Consider the following 23,451-nt stretch of genomic DNA (forward strand, 5'->3'; position numbering starts at 1 on the left):
GTGGGGTTCAGCACCGCCAGCTGTTCCCCCGCTGTGTAGCCGGCATCGTGTCCAGCACAAGCCACGCTGGCACAACCGACCAAAAGCTGCCACCAGTGCAGGCTTCGGCCTACACTTTGCTCCTCTCCTCCTCCTCCTGCTGACCCTGGGCTCTAACACCGCTAGTTTTTGCCCGGACATGCAATCTGCACAGAGAAAAACACCAGTCAATGTGTCAGTGGGGTTCAGCAACGCCAGCTGTTCCCCTGCTGTGTAGCTTGCAACGTGACCTGCAAACGCCACGCAGGCACATGAACTGAAATTGAAGGGAGCCTGCCCCCCACCCACAGGTGTTTCTATGTATATCAGCCACCTTGTACAGCAGTACTGCTGCATTTGTACAAGGTGGCTGACTTTTTCTCCTTGCCCACGTGGAACTCAACACGTACAAAATGTGTCTCATTAGAGACCATTACAATGTCCCTGAGGTGTGACTTTCCTTTGTAATGACACGCAGCACCACCCTTGTTAGCGCTGCCCGTCTTTTGACATCATTGGTTAGCTGGCTGCGCCTGTGCATCTCCCCTGCTCGAAACAACGGCCCTCGGTGTCTTATTTTTTTGGACAGCGAGGGTGTGATTGATGGGCATGTGCAGTGCATATGTTTGCCTGTGTTCACTCATCTCCTTCCGCCTTCTTCAGACTGGGTGTCCTCATGGCCGCGGCAGGCGATAAGGGATCAGATGAGGCCGCCCAGTCTGAAGCAGGTGTAAGGACATGTGTGAGCGGCAAACATATTTAGTGCACCAGGGCACGAATCCCAGCACCGCAGTGTGATTTTTTAAAAACACACTGTGGGTCTGGGATTCATGTCCATCGCTAACCGCAACGGCCAACATGAAATGAGGTCATAAGACAGGAAGCGCTCACAGCGCATGGCCAAAGGATCACAAGAGCGCAGACTCCTGTACAGCAACTAACAACGCTCAGGAAGCTGCGCCCATGCAAAAAGGTGTTGTTTTCGACACCTGTGCTGCTTTTCTTTAAAAAGTCAAGTCACGCCTCCACTACTGATTAACAGTATAATGGGCTAAATAGTCTACGTGTTGCATTCAGCTTGTGCAAGTAGAAAAATTAATAGAGCAACCTTTTACTTGTGCAGCATTAATGCTGCAGAAGGAGTGGCTCTTGTACTTTGTAACACCTGAGGGGGGGTTAAAGGTAACCTTTGAAATTGGTTCAACTAGGCTTTGGCCAACACTCTGCTCCTCTACTCCTCCTGCTTACCCTGGGCTCAAACACCGCTAGTTTTTGCCCGGAAATGCTAGCTGCACAGAGAAAAACACCAGCCAATGTGTTAGTGGTGTTCAGCACCGCCAGCTGTTCCCCCGCTGTGTAGCCGGCATCGTGTCCAGCACAAGCCACGCTGGCACAACCGACCAAAAGCTGCCACCAGTGCAGGCTTCGGCCTACACTTTGCTCCTCTCCTCCTCCTGCTGACCCTGGGCTAAAACAATGCCAGTTTCTGCCCGGACATGCTAGCTGCACAGAGAAAAACACCAGCCAATGTGTTAGTGGGGTTCAGCACCGCCAGCTGTTCCTCTGCTGTGTAGTCGGCATCGTGTCCAGCACAAGCCACGCTGGCACAACTGACCAAAAGCTGCCACCAGTGCAGGCTTCGGCCTACACTTTGCTCCTCTCCTCCTCCTGCTGACCCTGGGCTAAAACAACGCCAGTTTCTGCCCGGACATGCTAGCTGCACCGAGAAAAACACCAGCCAATGTGTTAGTGGGGTTCAGCACCGCCAGCTGTTCCCCTGCTGTGTAGCTTGCAACGTTTCCTGCAAACGCCACGCAGGAACATGAACTGAAATTGAAGGGAGCCTGCCCCCCACCCCCCCAGGTGTTTCTATGTATAACAGCCACCTTGTACAGCAGTACTGCTGCATTTGTACAAGGTGGCTGACTTTTTCTCCTTGCACACGTGGAACTCAACAAGTACAAAATGTGTCTCATTACAGACCATTACAATGTCCCTGAGGTGTGACTTTCCTTTTTAATGACACGCAGCACCCCCATTGTTAGCGCTGCCCGTCTCCTGACATCATTGGTTGGCTGGCTGTGCCTGTGCGTCCCCCCTGCCCGACACAACGCCCCCCGTTGTCTCATATATTTTGACTGCGAGGGTGTGATTGATGGGCACGAGCAGTGCATATGTTCCCCTGTTTTCACTCCCCTCCTTCCGCCTTCTTCTGACTGTGCGGCCTCATGGCCGCGGCATGCGATAAGGGATCAGCTGAGGCCGCCCAGTCTGAAGCAGGTGTAAGGACATGTGTGAGCGGCGAACATATTTACTGCACAAGGCCACGAATCCCAGCACCGCAGTGTGACTTTAGGAAAAGCCACTGTGGGTCTGGGATTTATGGCCATCGTTAACCGCACGGGCCAACATGAAATGAGGTCATGAGACGGCCTGCACTAACAGGGTATTGCCAAGGGATAACACAAGAGCGCAGTTTCCTGTACTGCAAATAACAACGGTAAGGAATCAGCGCACAGCACCTAGGTGTAAATTTGTACACCTGTGCTGCGTCTCCTTAAAAAGACTAGTAGTCACGCCTCCACTACTGTTTGACAGTATAATGGGCTAAATAGTGTACGTGTTTAATTCAGCGTGTGCAAGGAGCAAAATTAAATAGAGCAACCTTTGACTTGTGCATCAATAATGCTGTTCAAGGTGTGGCTCTTGTACCTTGCAACACCTGAGGGGGGGGTTAAAGGTAACCTTTGAAATTGGTTCAACTAGGCTTTGGCCAACACTCTGCTCCTCTACTCCTCCTGCTGACCCTGGGCTCAAACACCGCTAGTTTTTGCCCGGAAATGCTAGCTGCACAGAGAAAAACACCAGCCAATGTGTTAGTGGGGTTCAGCACCGCCAGCTGTTCCCCTGCTGTGTAGTCGGCAACGTGTCCAGCACAAGCCACGCTGGCACAACAGAACAAAAGCTGCCACCAGTGCAGGCTTCGGCCTACACTTTGCTCCTCTCCTCCTCCTGCTGACCCTGGGCTCAAACACCGCTAGTTTTTGCCCGGAAATGCTAGCTGCACAGAGAAAAACACCAGCCAATGTGTTAGTGGGGTTCAGCAACGCCAGCTGTTCCCCTGCTGTGTAGTCGGCAACGTGTCCAGCACAAGCCACGCTGGCACAAGAGAACAAAAGCTGCCACCAGTGCAGGCTTCGGCCTACACTTTGCTCCTCTCCTCCTCCTGCTGACCCTGGGCTCAAACAACGCCAGTTTCTGCCCGGACATGCTAGCTGCACAGAGAAAAACACCAGCCAATGTGTTAGTGGGGTTCAGCACCGCCAGCTGTTCCCCAGCTGTGCAGCTTGCAACGTGACCTGCAAACGCCACGCAGGCACATGAACTGAAATTGAAGGGAGCCTGGCCCCCACCCCCAGGTGTTTATATGTATAACAGCCACCTTGTACAGCAGTACTGCTGCATTTGTACAAGGTGGCTGATGTTTTCTCCTTGCCCACGTGGAACTCAACACGTACAAAATGTGTCTCTTTGAGACCATTCCACTGTCCCTGAGGTGTGACTTTCCTTTCTAATGATAAGCAGCACCCCCCTTGGTAGCGCTTCCCGTCTTCTGACATCATTGGTTGGCTACTTGCGCCTGTTCGTCCGCCCTGCCTGAATAAAATGCTCCTCGTTGTCTTAATTATTTTGACTGCGAGGGTGTGATTGATGGGCACGAGCAGTGCATATCTTCGCCTGTCTTAACTCATCTCCTTCCGCCTTCTTCAGACTGTGCAGCCTCATGGCCGCGGCATGTGAGAAGGGATCAGCAGAGGCCGCCCAGTCTGAAGCAGGTGTAAGGACGTGTGTGAGCGGCCAAAATATTTACTGCTCAAGGCCACGAATCCCAGCACCGCAGTGTGGCTTTATGAAAAGACACTGTGGGTCTGGGATTTATGGCCATCGTTAACCGCACCGGCCAACATGAAATGATGTCATAAGATGGGCAGCGCTAACAGGGCATTGCCAAGGGATAACACAAGAGCGCAGACTCCTGTACAGCAAATAACAACGCTCAGGAAGCTGCGCCAAGCACCAAGGCGTTATTTTGGACACCTGTGCTGCGTCTCATCAAAAAACCAAGTCACGCATCCACTACAGTTTGACTGTAGAATGGGGTAAATTGTGTATGTCTTTCATTCAGCGTGTGCAAGTAGACAAATTAATAGAGCAACCTTTCCCTTGTGCAGCATTAATACTGCACAAGGTGTGTCTCTTGTACTTTGTAACACCTGAGGGGGGGGTTAAAGGTTTCCTTTGAAATTGGTTCAACTAGGCTTCGGCCTACACTCTGCTCCTCTCCTCCTCCTCCTGCTTCAACACGGGCTCTAACACCGCTAGTTTTTGCCCGCAAGTGCTAGCTGCACAGAGAAAAACACACGCCATTGTGTTAGTGGGGTTCAGCAACGCCAGCTGTTCCCCCAGTGTGTAGCCGGCAAAGTGTCCTGCAAACGCAACGCAGACACAAAGCTGCCTCCAGTGCAGGCTTCGGCCTACACTCATCTCCCCCTGCTTACCCTTTGCTCCAACACCGCTAGTTGGGGCTCTAGGAAGACAATCTTTAATAGGCAAGGCAACGCATCTGGGTTCCAGCACCGCCAGCTGGTTCTCGGCAGTGTTCTTGTCACAGGTACTCCCTCGTGCCAAGCCTGGTTTCAGCACCGTCAGCTGTTTCCGGGTTGTGTCAAATTCACTGAGACGCCTATGCTTGCCCCGTCGTGGTGCGGTCGAGTTAGCCAACTCCAGGGTGCCTCCAGTTTAGGAGCTTCCTATGTGGGCTGCGTGAACTGGTAGTCAAGGCTGGTTCTGTAGTGCCAGTAGGCCCAGCTCCCCCTGTAGGACTGTTGGGGTTCGGTAACTGCGGCTGCCTCGCGGCCTAGCTGTTCTCTCCTCTCCTGTGGGCCTTCGGGTCCACCACCTGGTTCCAGCACCGTCAGCTGGTTCCGGGCCGAGCCTTTGGCTTAGGTGCCTCCTCCTGGGTATCCGAGTTCCGCCAACGCCAGGCGGTCCTTGGTAGTGCTTTTAAGCGCGGGCACCTACAGCTTAGTAACCGGGTTCCAGCACCGTCAGCTGGTCCTCGGTCGTGCCATTGGCTCTTGCACACTGGGGCAACGCATCCGGATTCCAGCACCGCCAGCTGGTTCTCGGCAGTGTTCTTGTCACAGGTACTCCCTCGTGCCAAGCCTGGTTTCAGCACCGTCAGCTGTTTCCGGGTTGTGTCAACTTCACTGAGACGCCTATGCTTGCCCCGTCGTGGTGCGGTCGAGTTAGCCAACTCCAGGGTGCCTCCAGTTTAGGAGCTTCCTATGTGGGCTGCGTGAACTGGTAGTCAAGGCTGGTTCTGTAGTGCCAGTAGGCCCAGCTCCCCCTGTAGGACTGTTGGGGTTCGGTAACTGCGGCTGCCTCGCGGCCTAGCTGTTCTCTCCTCTCCTGTGGGCCTTCGGGTCCACCACCTGGTTCCAGCACCGTCAGCTGGTTCCGGGCCGAGCCTTTGGCTTAGGTGCCTCCTCCTGGGTATCCGAGTTCCGCCAACGCCAGGCGGTCCTTGGTAGTGCTTTTAAGCGCGGGCACCTACAGCTTAGTAACCGGGTTCCAGCACCGTCAGCTGGTCCTCGGTCGTGCCATTGGCTCTTGCACACTGGGGCAACGCATCCGGGTTCCAGCACCGCCAGCTGGTTCTCGGCAGTGTTCTTGTCACAGGTACTCCCTCGTGCCAAGCCTGGTTTCAGCACCGTCAGCTGTTTCCGGGTTGTGTCAACTTCACTGAGACGCCTATGCTTGCCCCGTCGTGGTGCGGTCGAGTTAGCCAACTCCAGGGTGCCTCCAGTTTAGGAGCTTCCTATGTGGGCTGCGTGAACTGGTAGTCAAGGCTGGTTCTGTAGTGCCAGTAGGCCCAGCTCCCCCTGTAGGACTGTTGGGGTTCGGTAACTGCGGCTGCCTCGCGGCCTAGCTGTTCTCTCCTCTCCTGTGGGCCTTCGGGTCCACCACCTGGTTCCAGCACCGTCAGCTGGTTCCGGGCCGAGCCTTTGGCTTAGGTGCCTCCTCCTGGGTATCCGAGTTCCGCCAACGCCAGGCGGTCCTTGGTAGTGCTTTTAAGCGCAGGCACCTACAGCTTAGTAACCGGGTTCCAGCACCGTCAGCTAGTCCTCGGTCGTGCCATTGGCTCTTGCACACTGGGGCAACGCATCCGGGTTCCAGCACCGCCAGCTGGTTCTCGGCAGTGTTCTTGTCACAGGTACTCCCTCGTGCCAAGCCTGGTTTCAGCACCGGCAGCTGTTTCCGGGTTGTGTCAACTTCACTGAGACGCCTATGCTTGCCCCGTCGTGGTGCGGTCGAGTTAGCCAACTCCAGGGTGCCTCCAGTTTAGGAGCTTCCTATGTGGGCTGCGTGAACTGGTAGTCAAGGCTGGTTCTGTAGTGCCAGTAGGCCCAGCTCCCCCTGTAGGACTGTTGGGGTTCGGTAACTGCGGCTGCCTCGCGGCCTAGCTGTTCTCTCCTCTCCTGTGGGCCTTCGGGTCCACCACCTGGTTCCAGCACCGTCAGCTGGTTCCGGGCCGAGCCTTTGGCTTAGGTGCCTCCTCCTGGGTATCCGAGTTCCGCCAACGCCAGGCGGTCCTTGGTAGTGCTTTTAAGCGCGGGCACCTACAGCTTAGTAACCGGGTTCCAGCACCGTCAGCTGGTCCTCGGTCGTGCCATTGGCTCTTGCACACTGGGGCAACGCATCTGGGTTCCAGCACCGCCAGCTGGTTCTCGGCAGTGTTCTTGTCACAGGTACTCCCTCGTGCCAAGCCTGGTTTCAGCACCGGCAGCTGTTTCCGGGTTGTGTCAACTTCACTGAGACGCCTATGCTTGCCCCGTCGTGGTGCGGTCGAGTTAGCCAACTCCAGGGTGCCTCCAGTTTAGGAGCTTCCTATGTGGGCTGCGTGAACTGGTAGTCAAGGCTGGTTCTGTAGTGCCAGTAGGCCCAGCTCCCCCTGTAGGACTGTTGGGGTTCGGTAACTGCGGCTGCCTCGCGGCCTAGCTGTTCTCTCCTCTCCTGTGGGCCTTCGGGTCCACCACCTGGTTCCAGCACCGTCAGCTGGTTCCGGGCCGAGCCTTTGGCTTAGGTGCCTCCTCCTGGGTATCCGAGTTCCGCCAACGCCAGGCGGTCCTTGGTAGTGCTTTTAAGCGCGGGCACCTACAGCTTAGTAACCGGGTTCCAGCACCGTCAGCTGGTCCTCGGTCGTGCCATTGGCTCTTGCACACTGGGGCAACGCATCCGGGTTCCAGCACCGCCAGCTGGTTCTCGGCAGTGTTCTTGTCACAGGTACTCCCTCGTGCCAAGCCTGGTTTCAGCACCGTCAGCTGTTTCCGGGTTGTGTCAACTTCACTGAGACGCCTATGCTTGCCCCGTCGTGGTGCGGTCGAGTTAGCCAACTCCAGGGTGCCTCCAGTTTAGGAGCTTCCTATGTGGGCTGCGTGAACTGGTAGTCAAGGCTGGTTCTGTAGTGCCAGTAGGCCCAGCTCCCCCTGTAGGACTGTTGGGGTTCGGTAACTGCGGCTGCCTCGCGGCCTAGCTGTTCTCTCCTCTCCTGTGGGCCTTCGGGTCCACCACCTGGTTCCAGCACCGTCAGCTGGTTCCGGGCCGAGCCTTTGGCTTAGGTGCCTCCTCCTGGGTATCCGAGTTCCGCCAACGCCAGGCGGTCCTTGGTAGTGCTTTTAAGCGCGGGCACCTACAGCTTAGTAACCGGGTTCCAGCACCGTCAGCTAGTCCTCGGTCGTGCCATTGGCTCTTGCACACTGGGGCAACGCATCCGGGTTCCAGCACCGCCAGCTGGTTCTCGGCAGTGTTCTTGTCACAGGTACTCCCTCGTGCCAAGCCTGGTTTCAGCACCGGCAGCTGTTTCCGGGTTGTGTCAACTTCACTGAGACGCCTATGCTTGCCCCGTCGTGGTGCGGTCGAGTTAGCCAACTCCAGGGTGCCTCCAGTTTAGGAGCTTCCTATGTGGGCTGCGTGAACTGGTAGTCAAGGCTGGTTCTGTAGTGCCAGTAGGCCCAGCTCCCCCTGTAGGACTGTTGGGGTTCGGTAACTGCGGCTGCCTCGCGGCCTAGCTGTTCTCTCCTCTCCTGTGGGCCTTCGGGTCCACCACCTGGTTCCAGCACCGTCAGCTGGTTCCGGGCCGAGCCTTTGGCTTAGGTGCCTCCTCCTGGGTATCCGAGTTCCGCCAACGCCAGGCGGTCCTTGGTAGTGCTTTTAAGCGCGGGCACCTACAGCTTAGTAACCGGGTTCCAGCACCGTCAGCTGGTCCTCGGTCGTGCCATTGGCTCTTGCACACTGGGGCAACGCATCCGGGTTCCAGCACCGCCAGCTGGTTCTCGGCAGTGTTCTTGTCACAGGTACTCCCTCGTGCCAAGCCTGGTTTCAGCACCGTCAGCTGTTTCCGGGTTGTGTCAACTTCACTGAGACGCCTATGCTTGCCCCGTCGTGGTGCGGTCGAGTTAGCCAACTCCAGGGTGCCTCCAGTTTAGGAGCTTCCTATGTGGGCTGCGTGAACTGGTAGTCAAGGCTGGTTCTGTAGTGCCAGTAGGCCCAGCTCCCCCTGTAGGACTGTTGGGGTTCGGTAACTGCGGCTGCCTCGCGGCCTAGCTGTTCTCTCCTCTCCTGTGGGCCTTCGGGTCCACCACCTGGTTCCAGCACCGTCAGCTGGTTCTCGGCAGTGTCTTTTGCTCTTGTACCTTCTGCTCCCCATCCTGGTTCCAGTACCGTCAGCTGGTTCCGGGCAGAGCCTTTGGCTTAGGTGCCTCCTTCTGGGTATCCAAGTTCCACCAATGTCAGGTGGTCCTTGGTAGTGCTTTCAGGCACGGGTACCTCCTGCTTAGTAACCGGGTTCCAGTAACGTCAGCTGGTCCTTGGTAGTTCCATTGGCTCTTGGACATTCGGCTACCCATCCGGGTTCCAGTACCGTCAGCTGGTTCTCGGCAGTGTCTTTTGCTATTGCTAGGTGAAATCCCAAGAAACAATGAAAACCCTATATTAAGGGTCACCAATCTAACCCAAGAAGAGGTGCAAAACCGGCTAAATAAGATTAAAATAGATAAATCTCCGGGTCCGGATGGCATACACCCACGAGTACTAAGAGAACTAAGTAATGTAATAGATAAACCATTATTTCTTATTTTTAGTGACTCTATAGCGACAGGGTCTGTTCCGCAGGACTGGCGCATAGCAAATGTGGTGCCAATATTCAAAAAGGGCTCTAAAAGTGAACCTGGAAATTATAGGCCAGTAAGTCTAACCTCTATTGTTGGTAAAATATTTGAAGGGTTTCTGAGGGATGTTATTCTGGATTATCTCAATGAGAATAACTGTTTAACTCCATATCAGCATGGGTTTATGAGAAATCGCTCCTGTCAAACCAATCTAATCAGTTTTTATGAAGAGGTAAGCTATAGACTGGACCACGGTGAGTCATTGGACGTGGTATATCTCGATTTTTCCAAAGCGTTTGATACCGTGCCGCACAAGAGGTTGGTACACAAAATGAGAATGCTTGGTCTGGGGGAAAATGTGTGTAAATGGGTTAGTAACTGGCTTAGTGATAGAAAGCAGAGGGTGGTTATAAATGGTATAGTCTCTAACTGGGTTGCTGTGACCAGTGGGGTACCGCAGGGGTCAGTATTGGGACCTGTTCTCTTCAACATATTCATTAATGATCTGGTAGAAGGTTTACACAGTAAAATATCGATATTTGCAGATGATACAAAACTATGTAAAGCAGTTAATACAAGAGAAGATAGTATTCTGCTACAGATGGATCTGGATAAGTTGGAAACTTGGGCTGAAAGGTGGCAGATGAAGTTTAACAATGATAAATGTAAGGTTATACACATGGGAAGAGGGAATCAATATCACCATTACACACTGAACGGGAAACCACTGTGTAAATCTGACAGGGAGAAGGACTTGGGGATCCTAGTTAATGATAAACTTACCTGGAGCAGCCAGTGCCAGGCAGCAGCTGCCAAGGCAAACAGGATCATGGGGTGCATTAAAAGAGGTCTGGATACACATGATGAGAGCATTATACTGCCTCTGTACAAATCCCTAGTTAGACCGCACATGGAGTACTGTGTCCAGTTTTGGGCACCGGTGCTCAGGAAGGATATAATGGAACTAGAGAGAGTACAAAGGAGGGCAACAAAATTAATAAAGGGGATGGGAGAACTACAATACCCAGATAGATTAGCGAAATTAGGATTATTTAGTCTAGAAAAAAGACGACTGAGGGACGATCTAATAACCATGTATAAGTATATAAGGGGACAATACAAATATCTCGCTGAGGATCTGTTTATACCAAGGAAGGTGACGGGCACAAGGGGGCATTCTTTGCGTCTGGAGGAGAGAAGGTTTTTCCACCAACATAGAAGAGGATTCTTTACTGTTAGGGCAGTGAGAATCTGGAATTGCTTGCCTGAGGAGGTGGTGATGGCGAACTCAGTCGAGGGGTTCAAGAGAGGCCTGGATGTCTTCCTGGAGCAGAACAATATTGTATCATACAATTATTAGGTTCTGTAGAAGGACGTAGATCTGGGTATTTATTATGATGGAATATAGGCTGAACTGGATGGACAAATGTCTTTTTTCGGCCTTACTAACTATGTTACTATGTTACTATGTTACTATGTTACCTTCTGCTCCCCATCCTGGTTCCAGTAACGTCAGCTGGTTCCGGGCAGAGCCTTTGGCTTAGGTGCCTCCTTCTGGGTATCCGAGTTCCGCCAACGTCAGGCGGTCCTTGGTAGTGCTTTTTAGCACGGGTACCTCCTGCTTAGTAACCGGGTTCCAGTAACGTCAGCTGGTCCTCGGTAGTTCCATAGGCTCTTGAACCTTCGGGTAGCCATCCGAGTTCCAGTTCCATCAGCTGGTTCTTGGCATTTTCTCAGCCTTCTTGTACCTTCTGCTACATTTCCAAGTTGAAGACCCTAACGTCGACAACCCGGAAGACCACCCCGATGACGACGACCCGGAAGACCACCCCGATGACGACGACGACGACGGCGGAGACGACGACGGCGGAGACGACGACGGCTGAGACGACGACGGCGGAGATGACGACACTGGAGACGACGACCCTGGAGACGACAACATGGAAGACCGAGAAGCAGAAGAACAAGAGGCTGCAGAACAAAGAGCAGAAGAACATTAAGCATAAGACTTAATATCAGAGCAAAAGATATTATCTAAATTATATGCAGAAGAAGACTAAGCAGTGTATGGGGGTGAGTCCGTTCCTCCTCGTGGTGCCCCTGGATAAAGCCTGATGCTGCAGGCCAAACTGAACGCGGACAAATGTAACTTTTGTGACTGGCAGAACGGAAGGTGTAATCTTCCAACTTTTATAGATAACAACTACGGGAATGCCTGTCACAAATGAGAATATGATGAAGAAGTAGAATAGGAAGAATAATAACAGTGGAATAAAAAGAATATGTAGAATAGGAAGAATAATAATAGTTGAAGAAAATGAATATGAAGAATGTAATAAAAAAAAAAAAATAGGTAGAAGATGAAGAAGAAGATGAATAAGGTGAAGAAGTTGATGTCAAAGATGCTGATGATGATGAAGATGAAAGTGTGGGAAAAGAAAAAAAAAAAAAGAAAAAAAAGAAGGGGAAGGGCGTGGAATAGTGAAACATCAATATCTGACAAAATAAAAAAAATTTACATAGTCAATATCTTTTTCAATCCGAACGTCTTTAAAAAAAAAACAAAACATGCTATTCTATTTGATTGGACTAATCCTCATTGCCTTTAATGTCTCCGCCACCTCCCCCATACATCCTACATTATTCTTAGTTGTTTTCCTTCATGTAGAATGAACCTACAAGGAAAGAAAGGGTTTATTTTAATTCCGATATTTTGGTCCCATTGACTTGCATTGGGATCGGGTATCGGTATCGGCGATATCCGATATTTTTTGAATATCGGCCGATCCAAACCGATACCGATACTTTCCGATATCGGAAGGTATCGCTCAACACTAGTGTTGCTATAACTTGTTAGAATATAATGACCACCAATCCGAAAACAATTTGTCAAAGCAGGGTGTGATTATTACTTAAAAATTAACTTTTAATATCTAATTCTTAAAATAGTATAAATATCCAAAAAAACGAAAGAAACACAAAGGACTCACATCGAGAATAATATCACATTAACAATCACAGACCGCATATCCTATATTACAGATATCGATTATTGGGTGAATCGCAGTAACAGTGATTGATATATAAATTGGAACGATCTCACCTCTGGACTTCCTTCCTCTAGTGAGGATGTTACCGCTCAGTATTGGCGCTGTATCCGGGAGGGGGGCACATTCTGGCCGTACACAAACCCACGCTGCCAATGGTATAATTAACCCCAATATAAAGAATACATTTCCCTACACGTTTTGTCTCATTCACTCATCAGGGGAAATTTTGTATTATCGCTCCAGTTATGTGGGGGACCGCTAAACGCGGGGGTAATAAGACAATCTCCAAAAAGCAACGCCAGCTGCTGTTAAATAACCCACCGAGCTCTTACCCAGGCTCCCGGGCTGACGTCATATCCTAAGTGCCCAGCGTGGTACGCATCGCTGGACCGCACGCGTCACTTCCGGTGACGTGCGCAAATTTGTTTCCATAACAACGCGCCACAAGACCGTACCTTTCATCTCTGGTCAGAGCGTCTCTGTTGCTAAGTGACTTCCGGAGTCCAGGTACAGCGCCGCATTGGACCACTAACTTGGAGTCCCAAAAGCCGCGCTATGATAAAAAAGATACATTAACCCTTAAGGCCCCTTCACATTAAGCGACGCTGCAGCGATACCGACAACGATCCGGATCGCTGCAGCATCGCTGTTTGGTCGCTGGAGAGCTGTCACACAGACCGCTCTCCAGCGACCAACGATGCCGGTAACCAGGGTAAACATCGGGTAACTAAGCGCAGGGCCGCGCTTAGTAACCCGATGTTTACCCTGGTTAGCATCCTAAAAGTAAAAAAAACAAACACTACATACTTACCTAACGCTGTCTGTCCCCGGCGTTCTGCTTCTCTGCACTCCTCCTGTACTGTCTGTGTGAGCACAGCGGCCGAAAAGCAGAGCGGTGACGTCACCGCTCTGCTTTCCGGCTGACCGACGCTCACAGCCAGTACAGGAGGAGTGCAGAGCACAGCGCTGGAGGACAGACGGCTGTAGGTAAGTATGTACTGTTTGTTTTTTTACTTTTACGCTGGTAACCAGGGTAAACATCGGGTTACTAAGCGCGGCCCTGCGCTTAGTTACCCGATGTTTACCCTGGTTACCAGTGAAGACATCGCTGGATCGGTGTCACACACGCCGATCCAGCGATGTTCGCGGGAGATCCAGCGACGAAATAAAGTTCTGGACTTTCTTCAGCGACCAACGATCTCCCAGCAGGGGCCTGATCGTTGGTCGCTGTCACACATAACGATTTCATTAACGATATCGTTGCTATGTCACAAAATGCAACGATATCGTTAACAATATCGTTATGTGTGAAGGTACCTTTACACAGTTAAAAAACTCTAATCTGGACCTCCTAATAGGAAGGAGAATCATTCCGTCAGGCATATGCGGGTAAAGCAAAAAAAGGAGGAGAAAAAATGAGTCAGAGGGCTTGTGGCTTTGCTGATCTGGCATTAGACATAAAATATTTTTAAGGGAGTCACAAATGTGAAATCCCCAGTAAGAATGGTAAGTAATTGTAACCGCAGAAGAAGAATATTACGGAGAGATGGAGGGGGTACAGAATCTAGGCCTTAAAGGGATTGGTGCACAGAAGAAATAGTCAGAGGGATAGTGTCATGTGCAAACCCCCGACCTTTCCCTATGAAAACTCCTAGTGCTCATCCCCTGCCTAGCAATGGAGGTTGGCACCCTAAGATAGAAAAAACGCAAGAGAGGCGCCCCCATTCCACGAAGGCTGACCCTATTTGTGGCCCTATCAGGCCCTAATGAGAGAAAAAAGGTAGAAGGAAAAGTAGAATTAGTATCGTGTTGTTCAATTCGTTTGTACCTAACCTTCCAGGAAACAGCTATATGTTAGGATTTCATTCAGGCCTCTTGGTGTTTGTGTCTTGAGGCGGAAAATCGACTGTCTCGCACTGTAATAACATCTAATCCCAATTTCCTCCCCTCTTAGGTGCACCAATCCTGTCAATCCCCATGAATTTTAGCTCCCGACTGTCACCATTATGTTCATTGTTGATGTGTCTGGCCAGGGGTGTAACTCTTTTTAGAGCAATGTCCCTCAAATGTTCACCAACACGTCTTCTAAATTCGCGTATTGTTTTACCTATGTATTCCAATCCACATGGACATACTGCTCTGTAGATCACCCCTTTTGATTTGCAGTTTATAAAAGTGGTATATTTGGTATTCTCTTCCAGTCACTTCACTAGAGAATTTTGATCCCACTGCAATAACAGGACATGCCACACAACCACTACATCTATGGCACCCTTCGGTAAACTCGGGAGCCATGTATCTTTTATCGATGGTGAATATTGGCTGTGTATAAGTCTATCCGGGGTTACAATTACTTACCATTCTTACTGGGGATTTCACATTTGTGACTCCCTTAAAAATATTTTATGTCTAATGCCAGATCAGCAAGGCCACAAGCCCCCTGACTCATTTTTTCTCCTCCTTTTTTTTCTTTACCCGCATATGCCTGACGGAATGATTCTCCTTCCTATTAGGAGGTCTAGATTAGAGTTTTTTAACTGTGTAAGGGTTAATGTATTTTTTTATCATAGCGCGGCTTTTGGGACTCCACGTTAGTGGTCCAACGCGGCGCTGTACCTGGACTCCGGAAGTCACTTAGCAACAGAGATGCTCTGACCAGAGATGAAAGGTACGGTCTTGTGGCGCGTTGTTATGGAAACAAATTCGCGAACGTCACCGGAAGTGACGCGTGCGGTCCAGCGATGCGTACCACGCTGAGCGCTTAGGATATGACGTCAGCCCGGGAGCCTGGGTAAGAGCTCGGTGGGTTATTTAACAGCAGCTGCCGTTGCTTTTTGGAGATTGTCTTATTACCCCCGCGTTTAGCGATCCCCCACATAGCTGGAGGGATAATACAAAATTTCCCCTGATGAGTGAATGAGACGAAACGCGTAGGGAAATGTATTCTTTATATTGGGGTTAATTATACCATTGGCAGCGTGGGTTTGTGTGCGGCCGGAATGTGCCCCCCTCCCGGATACAGTGCCAATACTGAGCGGTCACATCCTCACTAGAGGAAGGAAGTCCAGAGGTGAGATCGTTCCAATTTATATATCAATCACTGTTACTGCGATTCACCCAATGATCGATATCTGTATAATGGGATATGCGGTCTGTGATTGTTAGTGTGATATTATTCTCGTGCTGATATAATTATTCCCCTAGAGACTGGTATATGATTTTGGTTCCAAGAGTCTCAGGGATAGTGTGGCTATTTCTAACATTGCTATGAATGTGAATTTTTGTGAGTCCTTTGTGTTTCTTTCGTTTTTTTTGGATATTTATACTATTTTAAGAATTAGATATTAAAAGTTAATTTTTAAGTAATAATCACACCCTGCTTGGACAAATTGCTATAACTTGTAACATATTCAACCAATGAAACCTATAATAGATTTTTACCTGTGGCCATAATGGACAAAAAATACTAGTTGCTGTCGTGCGTTTCACTGCCACCTGTGGTTTTCACCACGAAACTGTAGGTGGCAGTGAAACGTGTGTCGGGGTGTGCGGCAACTTATCTTTTTTGTCTATTATAGCCCCAGAGAGTGACAGAGAAAGAGACAGAGCAAGAGAGACACACACACAGACACAGACAGACAGACAGACAGACAGAGAAAGACAGCAATGGCCTAACAAAAAGCAAAATCTGGTACACAAAGGGGAATATCTCGGTGTCTGGACCAATGACATGAACAAATCACAGAAACTGGTGATATTCCAGAATCTACAGAGGAAATACAAACTGGCCCCATATCTAGAGAAAATAGCAAACCCCAAAGTGTGACAGATCCTGAGCCGGTACAGACGAATGCCCACAGCCTAGTGATTGAATCCGGGCAGCACAGACAGGGCTACAAGCCCCTAGAGAGCAGACTCTGCCAGCAGTGCCCCCAGGAGGCGGTGGAGGATGAGGATCACTTCTTGCTGAGCTGCCCCATATACTCCAAAGTGAGGGACACTCACTTCAGGAGACTATCTGATCTCCTCCCAGAATTCACCTCCATGGAGGAGGAAGAGAAACTGCTTATGCTACTGGCGAAAGAGGAAAGTACAGTGACCATAGCAGCACAATATGTCAGTGCCTACTACAGACTAAGAGGAGCCTGATATGTCATGGACTCCTACACCCCACCCTGGATGAGTCTCTATCCCCATCACCCAATTATTCTACCACTTGGTTTGGCAATGCTGACAAGTACTTAGTCCTGCCCATTTAAATTGAATTTGAATTGAGAGAAAGAGAGAAACAGACATAGATAGACATAGACAGACACATAGAGACAGAGACTCACAGAGAGAGACAGACACAGAGAGACAGAGACAGACAGAAAGACAGACAAGAGAGAGACAAGAGAGAGACAGAGAAACAGAGGCAGAGAGAAATACAGACAGAGAGAAAGATAGAGATAGAGATAGACTGAGAGATATAAACAGTTGACAGAAAGACAGAAAGAGACACTCAGAGGAACAGACAGAGAGAAAGAGAGACAGACACAGAACGAGAAAGACAGACAGAGAGAGCCAGAAAGAGAGACAGAGGAACAGACAGACAGAGAAAGAGACAGAGAGAGATAAAGACAGACAGAGAGAGACCTGTCTTTCTCTCTCTCTCTCTGTCTATCTGTCTCTCCCTGTCTGTCTATCTTTCTCTGTGTCTGTCTATCTTTCTGTCTGCCTAAGTCTGTCTCTATGATGACAAACATGCTCGTGCTTTGGGGGGCCTGTAGGCAGGATTTTTTGGTTTCACTGGCCTAGAGCACCAAGATAAGACATGCATACAGTCCTGCCCCAGAGAACGAGCATATCATTAGCTGAAAACTTCTAACACTGATTACACAAGAACCACAAGACAGATTTCTTCACTCCAGGTATAATTTTAATCAGTATAACAGAGCCAACATAACTATGCCTGTAGTTTACTTTGCAAAATCCTGCAGACAGGTTCTGTTTAAGTCTTTTTTTAAATCAAAACCTGAGACTTCGGTTTTGTACAGTTATAACAGTTTAAGCTCTAGATTTGATGATGTATCCTTCTACAGTAATCTTCATTGTTAAAAAATCCCTTCTTAAAGAGTAAGTTAAGGCAATTCAATTTGCAAAAGTTAGTAGGAAGTGTACACTTACAGAATAGGACTCTTCTACATCATTAAACTCTTACATTTCCCTGGATAATTAGCAATGTTATCCAGGGAACATTTCCTTATGCACCACTTAGTAAATATTTCCACCCAGACTAAAAATAGAAACTTAAAAAGAAAAGGACTTACGGCTCGAGACACAGTATGCCAGTCGACAGTTGATCTTACGGTATAGTTGCTTGTTAAAAGGCCAAATAACAAGAGTAAAAAGTTGAATTAAATTAATAATAAGTCCGGTTCCAATAAACACATAGCTGATAAAAAGATGACAAAGGAACTGAGATTTCAGAAATTCAATGATGTTCATTTTTCACCAGGAACAGATCACAGGAGTTTCGCAAAACCATTCAGATTGTCAAGAGAATACCTATTTAACAACAAATAAAAGAACAGATACAAGTGAATATTAAAACAAAGATATATTGTATAACGGGCATTATATACATATAACATTTCACACCATCATTCAATGTGTCAGGAATGGTTTCCATTACTGTTCATTGTGTGTAGACAAGCTCACCCTATCCAGAGAAATGTCACTTACTTCAGTTCTAAATTTTATACTGGCTTTAAAGCAAAATAGCTTTGAATTGCTTTAAAAAATACAATTTTCATAGCATCATTATATTCATAAAATGTGAAACATTGAGGAATAGTTCACAGGAACACTTTTGTTTAATTTCTGCATGGTAACCAAGAATAATACTACCGCAATTGTATCAATACACTGACCCTATATTAACTAGTTCTATTCACATGGAGGTTTTTCTGCATGCATATATACAGTGTATATATATATATATATACAGTGTATATATATATATATATATTTATATTTAGAAATGTACATACAGTATATATACAGTGGTGTGTAAAAGATTGGGCACCGCAGGTCAAAATTATTGTTATGCAAGTTGAAGATGAAATGATCTCTAAAAGGACTAAAGTTAAAGATGACACATTTCCTTTGTATTTAGGTAAAAATATATGTATATTGTCATTTTTTACATTTTAACCCCTTCACGACATGCCCCGTACTAGTACGGCGCATGTTGTGTCTCCCCCTTTGATGTGGGCTCCGGCGGTGAGCCCACATCAAAGTCACGACATGTCAGCTGTTTTGTACAGCTGACATGTGCGTGCAATTGCGGCGGGTGAAATCGCTATTCACCTGCCGCTATTAACCTGTTAAATGCCGCTGTCAAACGCAGACAGCGGCATTTAACCGGCGCTTCTGGTCGGGCGGCCGGAAATGATGTCATCGCCGACCCCCGTCACATGATCGGGGGTCGGCGATGCATCAGGAAGGTAAACATAGAGGTCCTTGAGACCTCTATGGTTACTGATGCAGGCCTGCTGTGAGCGCCCCCCTGTGGTCGGCACAGCACACCTGCATTTCAGCTACATAGCAGCGATCTGATGATCGCTGCTATGTAGCAGAGCCGATCAGGCTATGCCAGCTTCTAGCCTCCCATGGAGGCTATTGAAGCATGGCACAAGTAAAAAAAAAATGTTTTTAAAAATATGAAAAAAATATAAAAAATATAAAAGTTTAAATCACCCCCCTTTCGCCCCATCCTAAATAAAACAATTAAAAAAAAAAACCTACACGTATTTGGTATCGCCGCGTTCAGAATCGCCCGATCTATCAATAAAAAAAAGCATTAACCTGATCGCTAAACAGAGTAGAGAGAAAAAAATCCGAAACGCCAGAATTACGTTTTTTTGGTCGCCGTGACATTGCATTAAAATGCAATAACGGGCGATCAAAACGTATCAGCACCAAAATGGTATCATTAAAAACGTCAGCTCGGCATGCACAAAATAAGCTCTCACCCGATCCCAAATCACGAAAAATGGAGACGCTTCGGGTATCGGAAAATGGCACTTTTTTTTTTTAAGCAAAGTTTTGAATTTTTTTTCACCACTTGGATAAAAAATAACCTAGACATGTTAGATGCCTGTGAACTCGTAATGACCTAGAGAATCACATTGGCAGGTTAGTTTTACCATTTAATGAACCTAGCAAAAAAGCCAAACAAAAAACAAGTGTGGGATTGCACTTTTTTTGCAATTTCACCGCACTTGGAATTTTTTTCCCGTTTTCTAGTAAAAGACATGGCAAAAAACCAATGGTGTCGTTCAAAAGTACAACTCGTCCCGCAAAAAATAAGCCCTCACATGACCATATTTACGGAAAAATAAAAAAGTTATGGCTCTGGGAAGGAGGGAAGTGAAAAATGAAAACGCAAAAACGAAAAAGGGCCGCAATTTGAAGGGGTTAAAAATCACAAAAAGGAAAATGGGCCAATGCATAAGTTTGATCATCCTTGGAAATGTGTGCTAGATAACTTTCACCAAGGTTTCAAACCTTAAATAAGGCCAGGTGATGCAAATTTCCCAACTTTATAAGAACCCAGCCTTCTCTAACATTGTGCCAAAAAATAGCAGCCATGGGTTTGTCTAAGCACCTACCAAGCACTCTGAAAATGAAAATAGTGGAGGCCTACAAAGCAGGAGAAGGCCAAGCAAAATTCCAGTGAGAGTCGCTCGTAGGATTGTTAGAGAGGCAAATCATAACCCCCGCTTGACTGCAGAAGATCTTCAGATTTAGCATACTCTGGAGTTGTGGTACATTGTGCTACTCTTCAGACACACCCGTTGACCGATGAGGAACTCTTTGGCCACAATGACCAAAGGTATGTGTGGAGAAAAAAGATCACAGAATTTCAGGAAAAGAACATCTCGCCAACCATTAAGCATGGCGGTGGATCAATCATGCTTTGAGGTTGTGTTGCAGCCAATGGAATGGGGAACATTTCACGGGCAGAGGGAAAAATGGATCCAATTAAATTCTTGATGCAAACATAGCCCCTGTAAGAAAGCTGAGGTTGAAAAGAGGATGGTTTCTACAAATGGATAATGATCCTAAACACATGTCAAAATCCACAATAGACTATCTCAAAAGGTGAAAGCTAAAGGTTTTACAAAGGCCCTCACACTCCTCTGATCTGAAAATCATTGAAAATCTGTGGCTAGACATCAAAATAGCAGTGCTTGAAAGATGGTCCAGGAATCTGACAGAACTGGAAGATTTTTTGAAGGAAGAATGGATGAAAATCCCTGAAACAAGAACTGAAAGTCACCTGGCTTGCTAAAAAACATTCACAAACTGTGATACTTTCAATAGGGGTGCTACTAGGTCCAAACTTTTGCATCTGCTCATTTTCCTTTTTGTTATTTTTAAAATGTAAAAGATAAAAAAATAAAATAAAATACATTGCCTAAAATACAAAGGAAATGAGCAATCTTTAACTTTAGGCTTTTTAGAGATCATTTCATCTTCAAGTTGCCTAACTGTCCACTATATTAGTAATTTTGACTCCCTAAATTTACATGCCGCTATATACATGTATAGCTGAGTGCTGAACTCTGCAGTTATATAAACAACAAATGGAGCACACACCATGCGTGGATAGGGAATAACTTGTTTTTAGGGGGAATAACACTATATTTTAAGTTTTTATAATTTCTTTTCTGACTTCTCCAAGGAAAAACAGTTTTGGAGTAGTGTCAACCTCGATAACTCAATATTGTTACGAGATTGCATGCAATCTGCTCTACCAATAATATTGGCAGTGTCATGATCTGCTTGTTTTGTGGGATTAGGTAGTTCAGAACTTAATCTGGACAGCCTCACTCTGGGATTATGGGAGGCTTCTCATAACCTCATTGTGAGGTCATTCTTCCTTCCTTATACTTTGACCCTTGGCCGAGTGTGTGTGATCCTGTTGTGCTGTGCTTTGTGCCTGTGCTACTTTATGCTTGTCTGGTTCTTATCTGGTTCTGTCCCCGTTAAGAGTTCTGCCTTTCCCTCCTGTACTGCGCTGCTATCTCCGTGTATGACTCCTTGCCTACGTTCTGACTAATCTCTGCTCGCCCCTCCTGTACCGCGCCACCCTCTCCATGTATGACCCCTGCTTGTCCGACCTGAGTTCCGTACTCCTCTATTCCAGGGTCCCGGTAGCATCCTGCACTCATCTTCAGCAGCATGATGCTAAGCCCCGCCCCTGTGGTCACATGATAGCAGGTCCTTCTTCTTTCTGCTATCCTCAGCATCTCCTCTCACAATGCTGCTCAGATCCAGTCTGCCTGAGCTTTCCCCGTGGCATCTGACTCCGGGCTATCCCGCAGTGTGCGTGAGTCACCCTGCTCAGCCGTGGCAGGTCGCTGGTGCTGACAGGTTCCTGATAAGCAGACCATAACCAATACCATGATTTACAAAATTGTGATTCGTTTACACTGTTGATAGATTTGCTTTATCTTTTAGTTGAATTAACCGTATGTTCGACAATTAAAGTGATTTTTGTTGTAGCATCATCCGTGTCAACTGCAAGCAACAGGCACATGTTTGTTAACACGAGGGGATGTGCGGACTGCAAACAATAATTTTTAAGTCAGTTCAGAAGATGTGATTAGCAACAACTGAACAAAGTACTGGTTATTGCTTGTTCTCTGGGCATGTTTAGATTGGGCAAGTTTAGAATGATCTTCAACATTTTATGTAGATTTATTTGTAGAAAGTTGTCACTTCTAATCTTGAGGAGAAAAGAAGCAGTTGACTCCAGAAATTGATTTCCTAAAAGGGTTGGCTAATAGAGACATTAGATCATTGAAAAAGCAGATTGTGTGTTATAAGTAAGAAATTGCAAGTGTGAATTTTAAGAGTGTATAACTTCTACACTATATTAAAGGGAACCCATCACCAGCAAAAATGCTATTCACCTGCAGATATGGGGTAAATCTGCAGGTTAATAGCGTTACTAACCTGCCCAGCGCCTCCACGTTGCCCAACGCAGTGGAGAGAAAATGATCTTTATTCTCCCCGACAGCATTCAGTTTCAGTCATGGGGGCACACCCCCAATACTGACTGACACTGGCTCTTTACGGTTGGCATGATTTCCAGTATCATTCATGATGTTTTGATAATGTCAAAGGTCAATTCATGATGGGTGCACAAATGTTGACGCCTGAGCAAAACACATGTCACCAGCAATTTAGCAAAGAGACTTTAGACATGCTGTCCAGGAGACTTTAATCCTCAAATTATTACATCTGATGAATCATGGGTACACCACCATGATTCTGAGACCATGCAATGGAAGCACAAGGAGTCACCAACTTCAAAGAAATTTTTTGTCCAGTAGTCAGCTGGAAAGAGCATGGTAACAGTATTTCAGGACACAGAAGGTGTTTTATTACTAGATTTCATGCCACACAAGACAACCATTACTCAGACACCTATGCTTCAACAATGAAGGCACCATGTAAGGTAATCAAAAACAAATGCCATGGGAAGTTGTTGGAAGGTGTGTAGCTGCTTCTCAACAATGCACTAGCTCATAAGTCTCCCAAATCACAAGCTGCGATCTGGGAGTGAGTCCTCATGGAGCTTAATCATTCATCCTACAGTCCACATCTAGCTTCCATTGATTACTTTCTATTTCAGAACCTGAAGAAATTTCTGCGTGGGCAACGATTTCCTGACGATAATACCGTTAAATAGGCAATAACAGGGTTCTTGCAGCAGCAAGAAGTCTCATATTTTGAAGACATCCTATCAATTGAAGCGATGTGGATTAACTGTGTTGACGTCAAGGGGGATTACACGGGATTACACAGTGGGGAAAATAAGTATTTGACACACTGCCGATTTTGCAAGTTTTCCCACCTACAAAGTATGGAGAGGTCGGTAATTTTTTTTGTAGGTACACTTCAGCTGTGAAAGACAGAATCTAAAAATAAAAGACAGAAAATCATATTGTATGATTTTTAAAGAATTAAATTGCATGTTATTGCATGAAATAAGTTTTTCATAACCTACCAAACAGCTAGAATTCTGACTCTCACAGACCTGTTAGTTTTTCTTTAAGAAGCATCCTACTCTATACTCATTACCTGTGTTAATTGCA

The 23,451-nt window shown here is 47.5% G+C and overlaps 1 protein-coding gene across 2 annotated transcripts in view; it reads right to left on the reverse strand.

The window, feature by feature from the left end:
• AGPAT4 (1-acylglycerol-3-phosphate O-acyltransferase 4) overlaps nt 1-23,451 on the reverse strand; it is a 207,881-nt gene that overhangs the window by 137,009 nt on the left and 47,421 nt on the right. For both annotated transcript variants that reach the window (XM_069769523.1, XM_069769524.1), the window contains exon 2: nt 17,608-17,845. In XM_069769523.1, the coding sequence (XP_069625624.1) occupies nt 17,608-17,785 (178 nt within the window). In that variant the 5' untranslated portion in view covers nt 17,786-17,845. The remainder of the gene's footprint in view (nt 1-17,607; nt 17,846-23,451) is intronic.

The sequence above is a fragment of the Ranitomeya imitator genome, chromosome 5 (genome assembly GCF_032444005.1).
Source record: "Ranitomeya imitator isolate aRanImi1 chromosome 5, aRanImi1.pri, whole genome shotgun sequence".
NCBI classification, from domain to species: domain Eukaryota; kingdom Metazoa; phylum Chordata; class Amphibia; order Anura; family Dendrobatidae; genus Ranitomeya; species Ranitomeya imitator.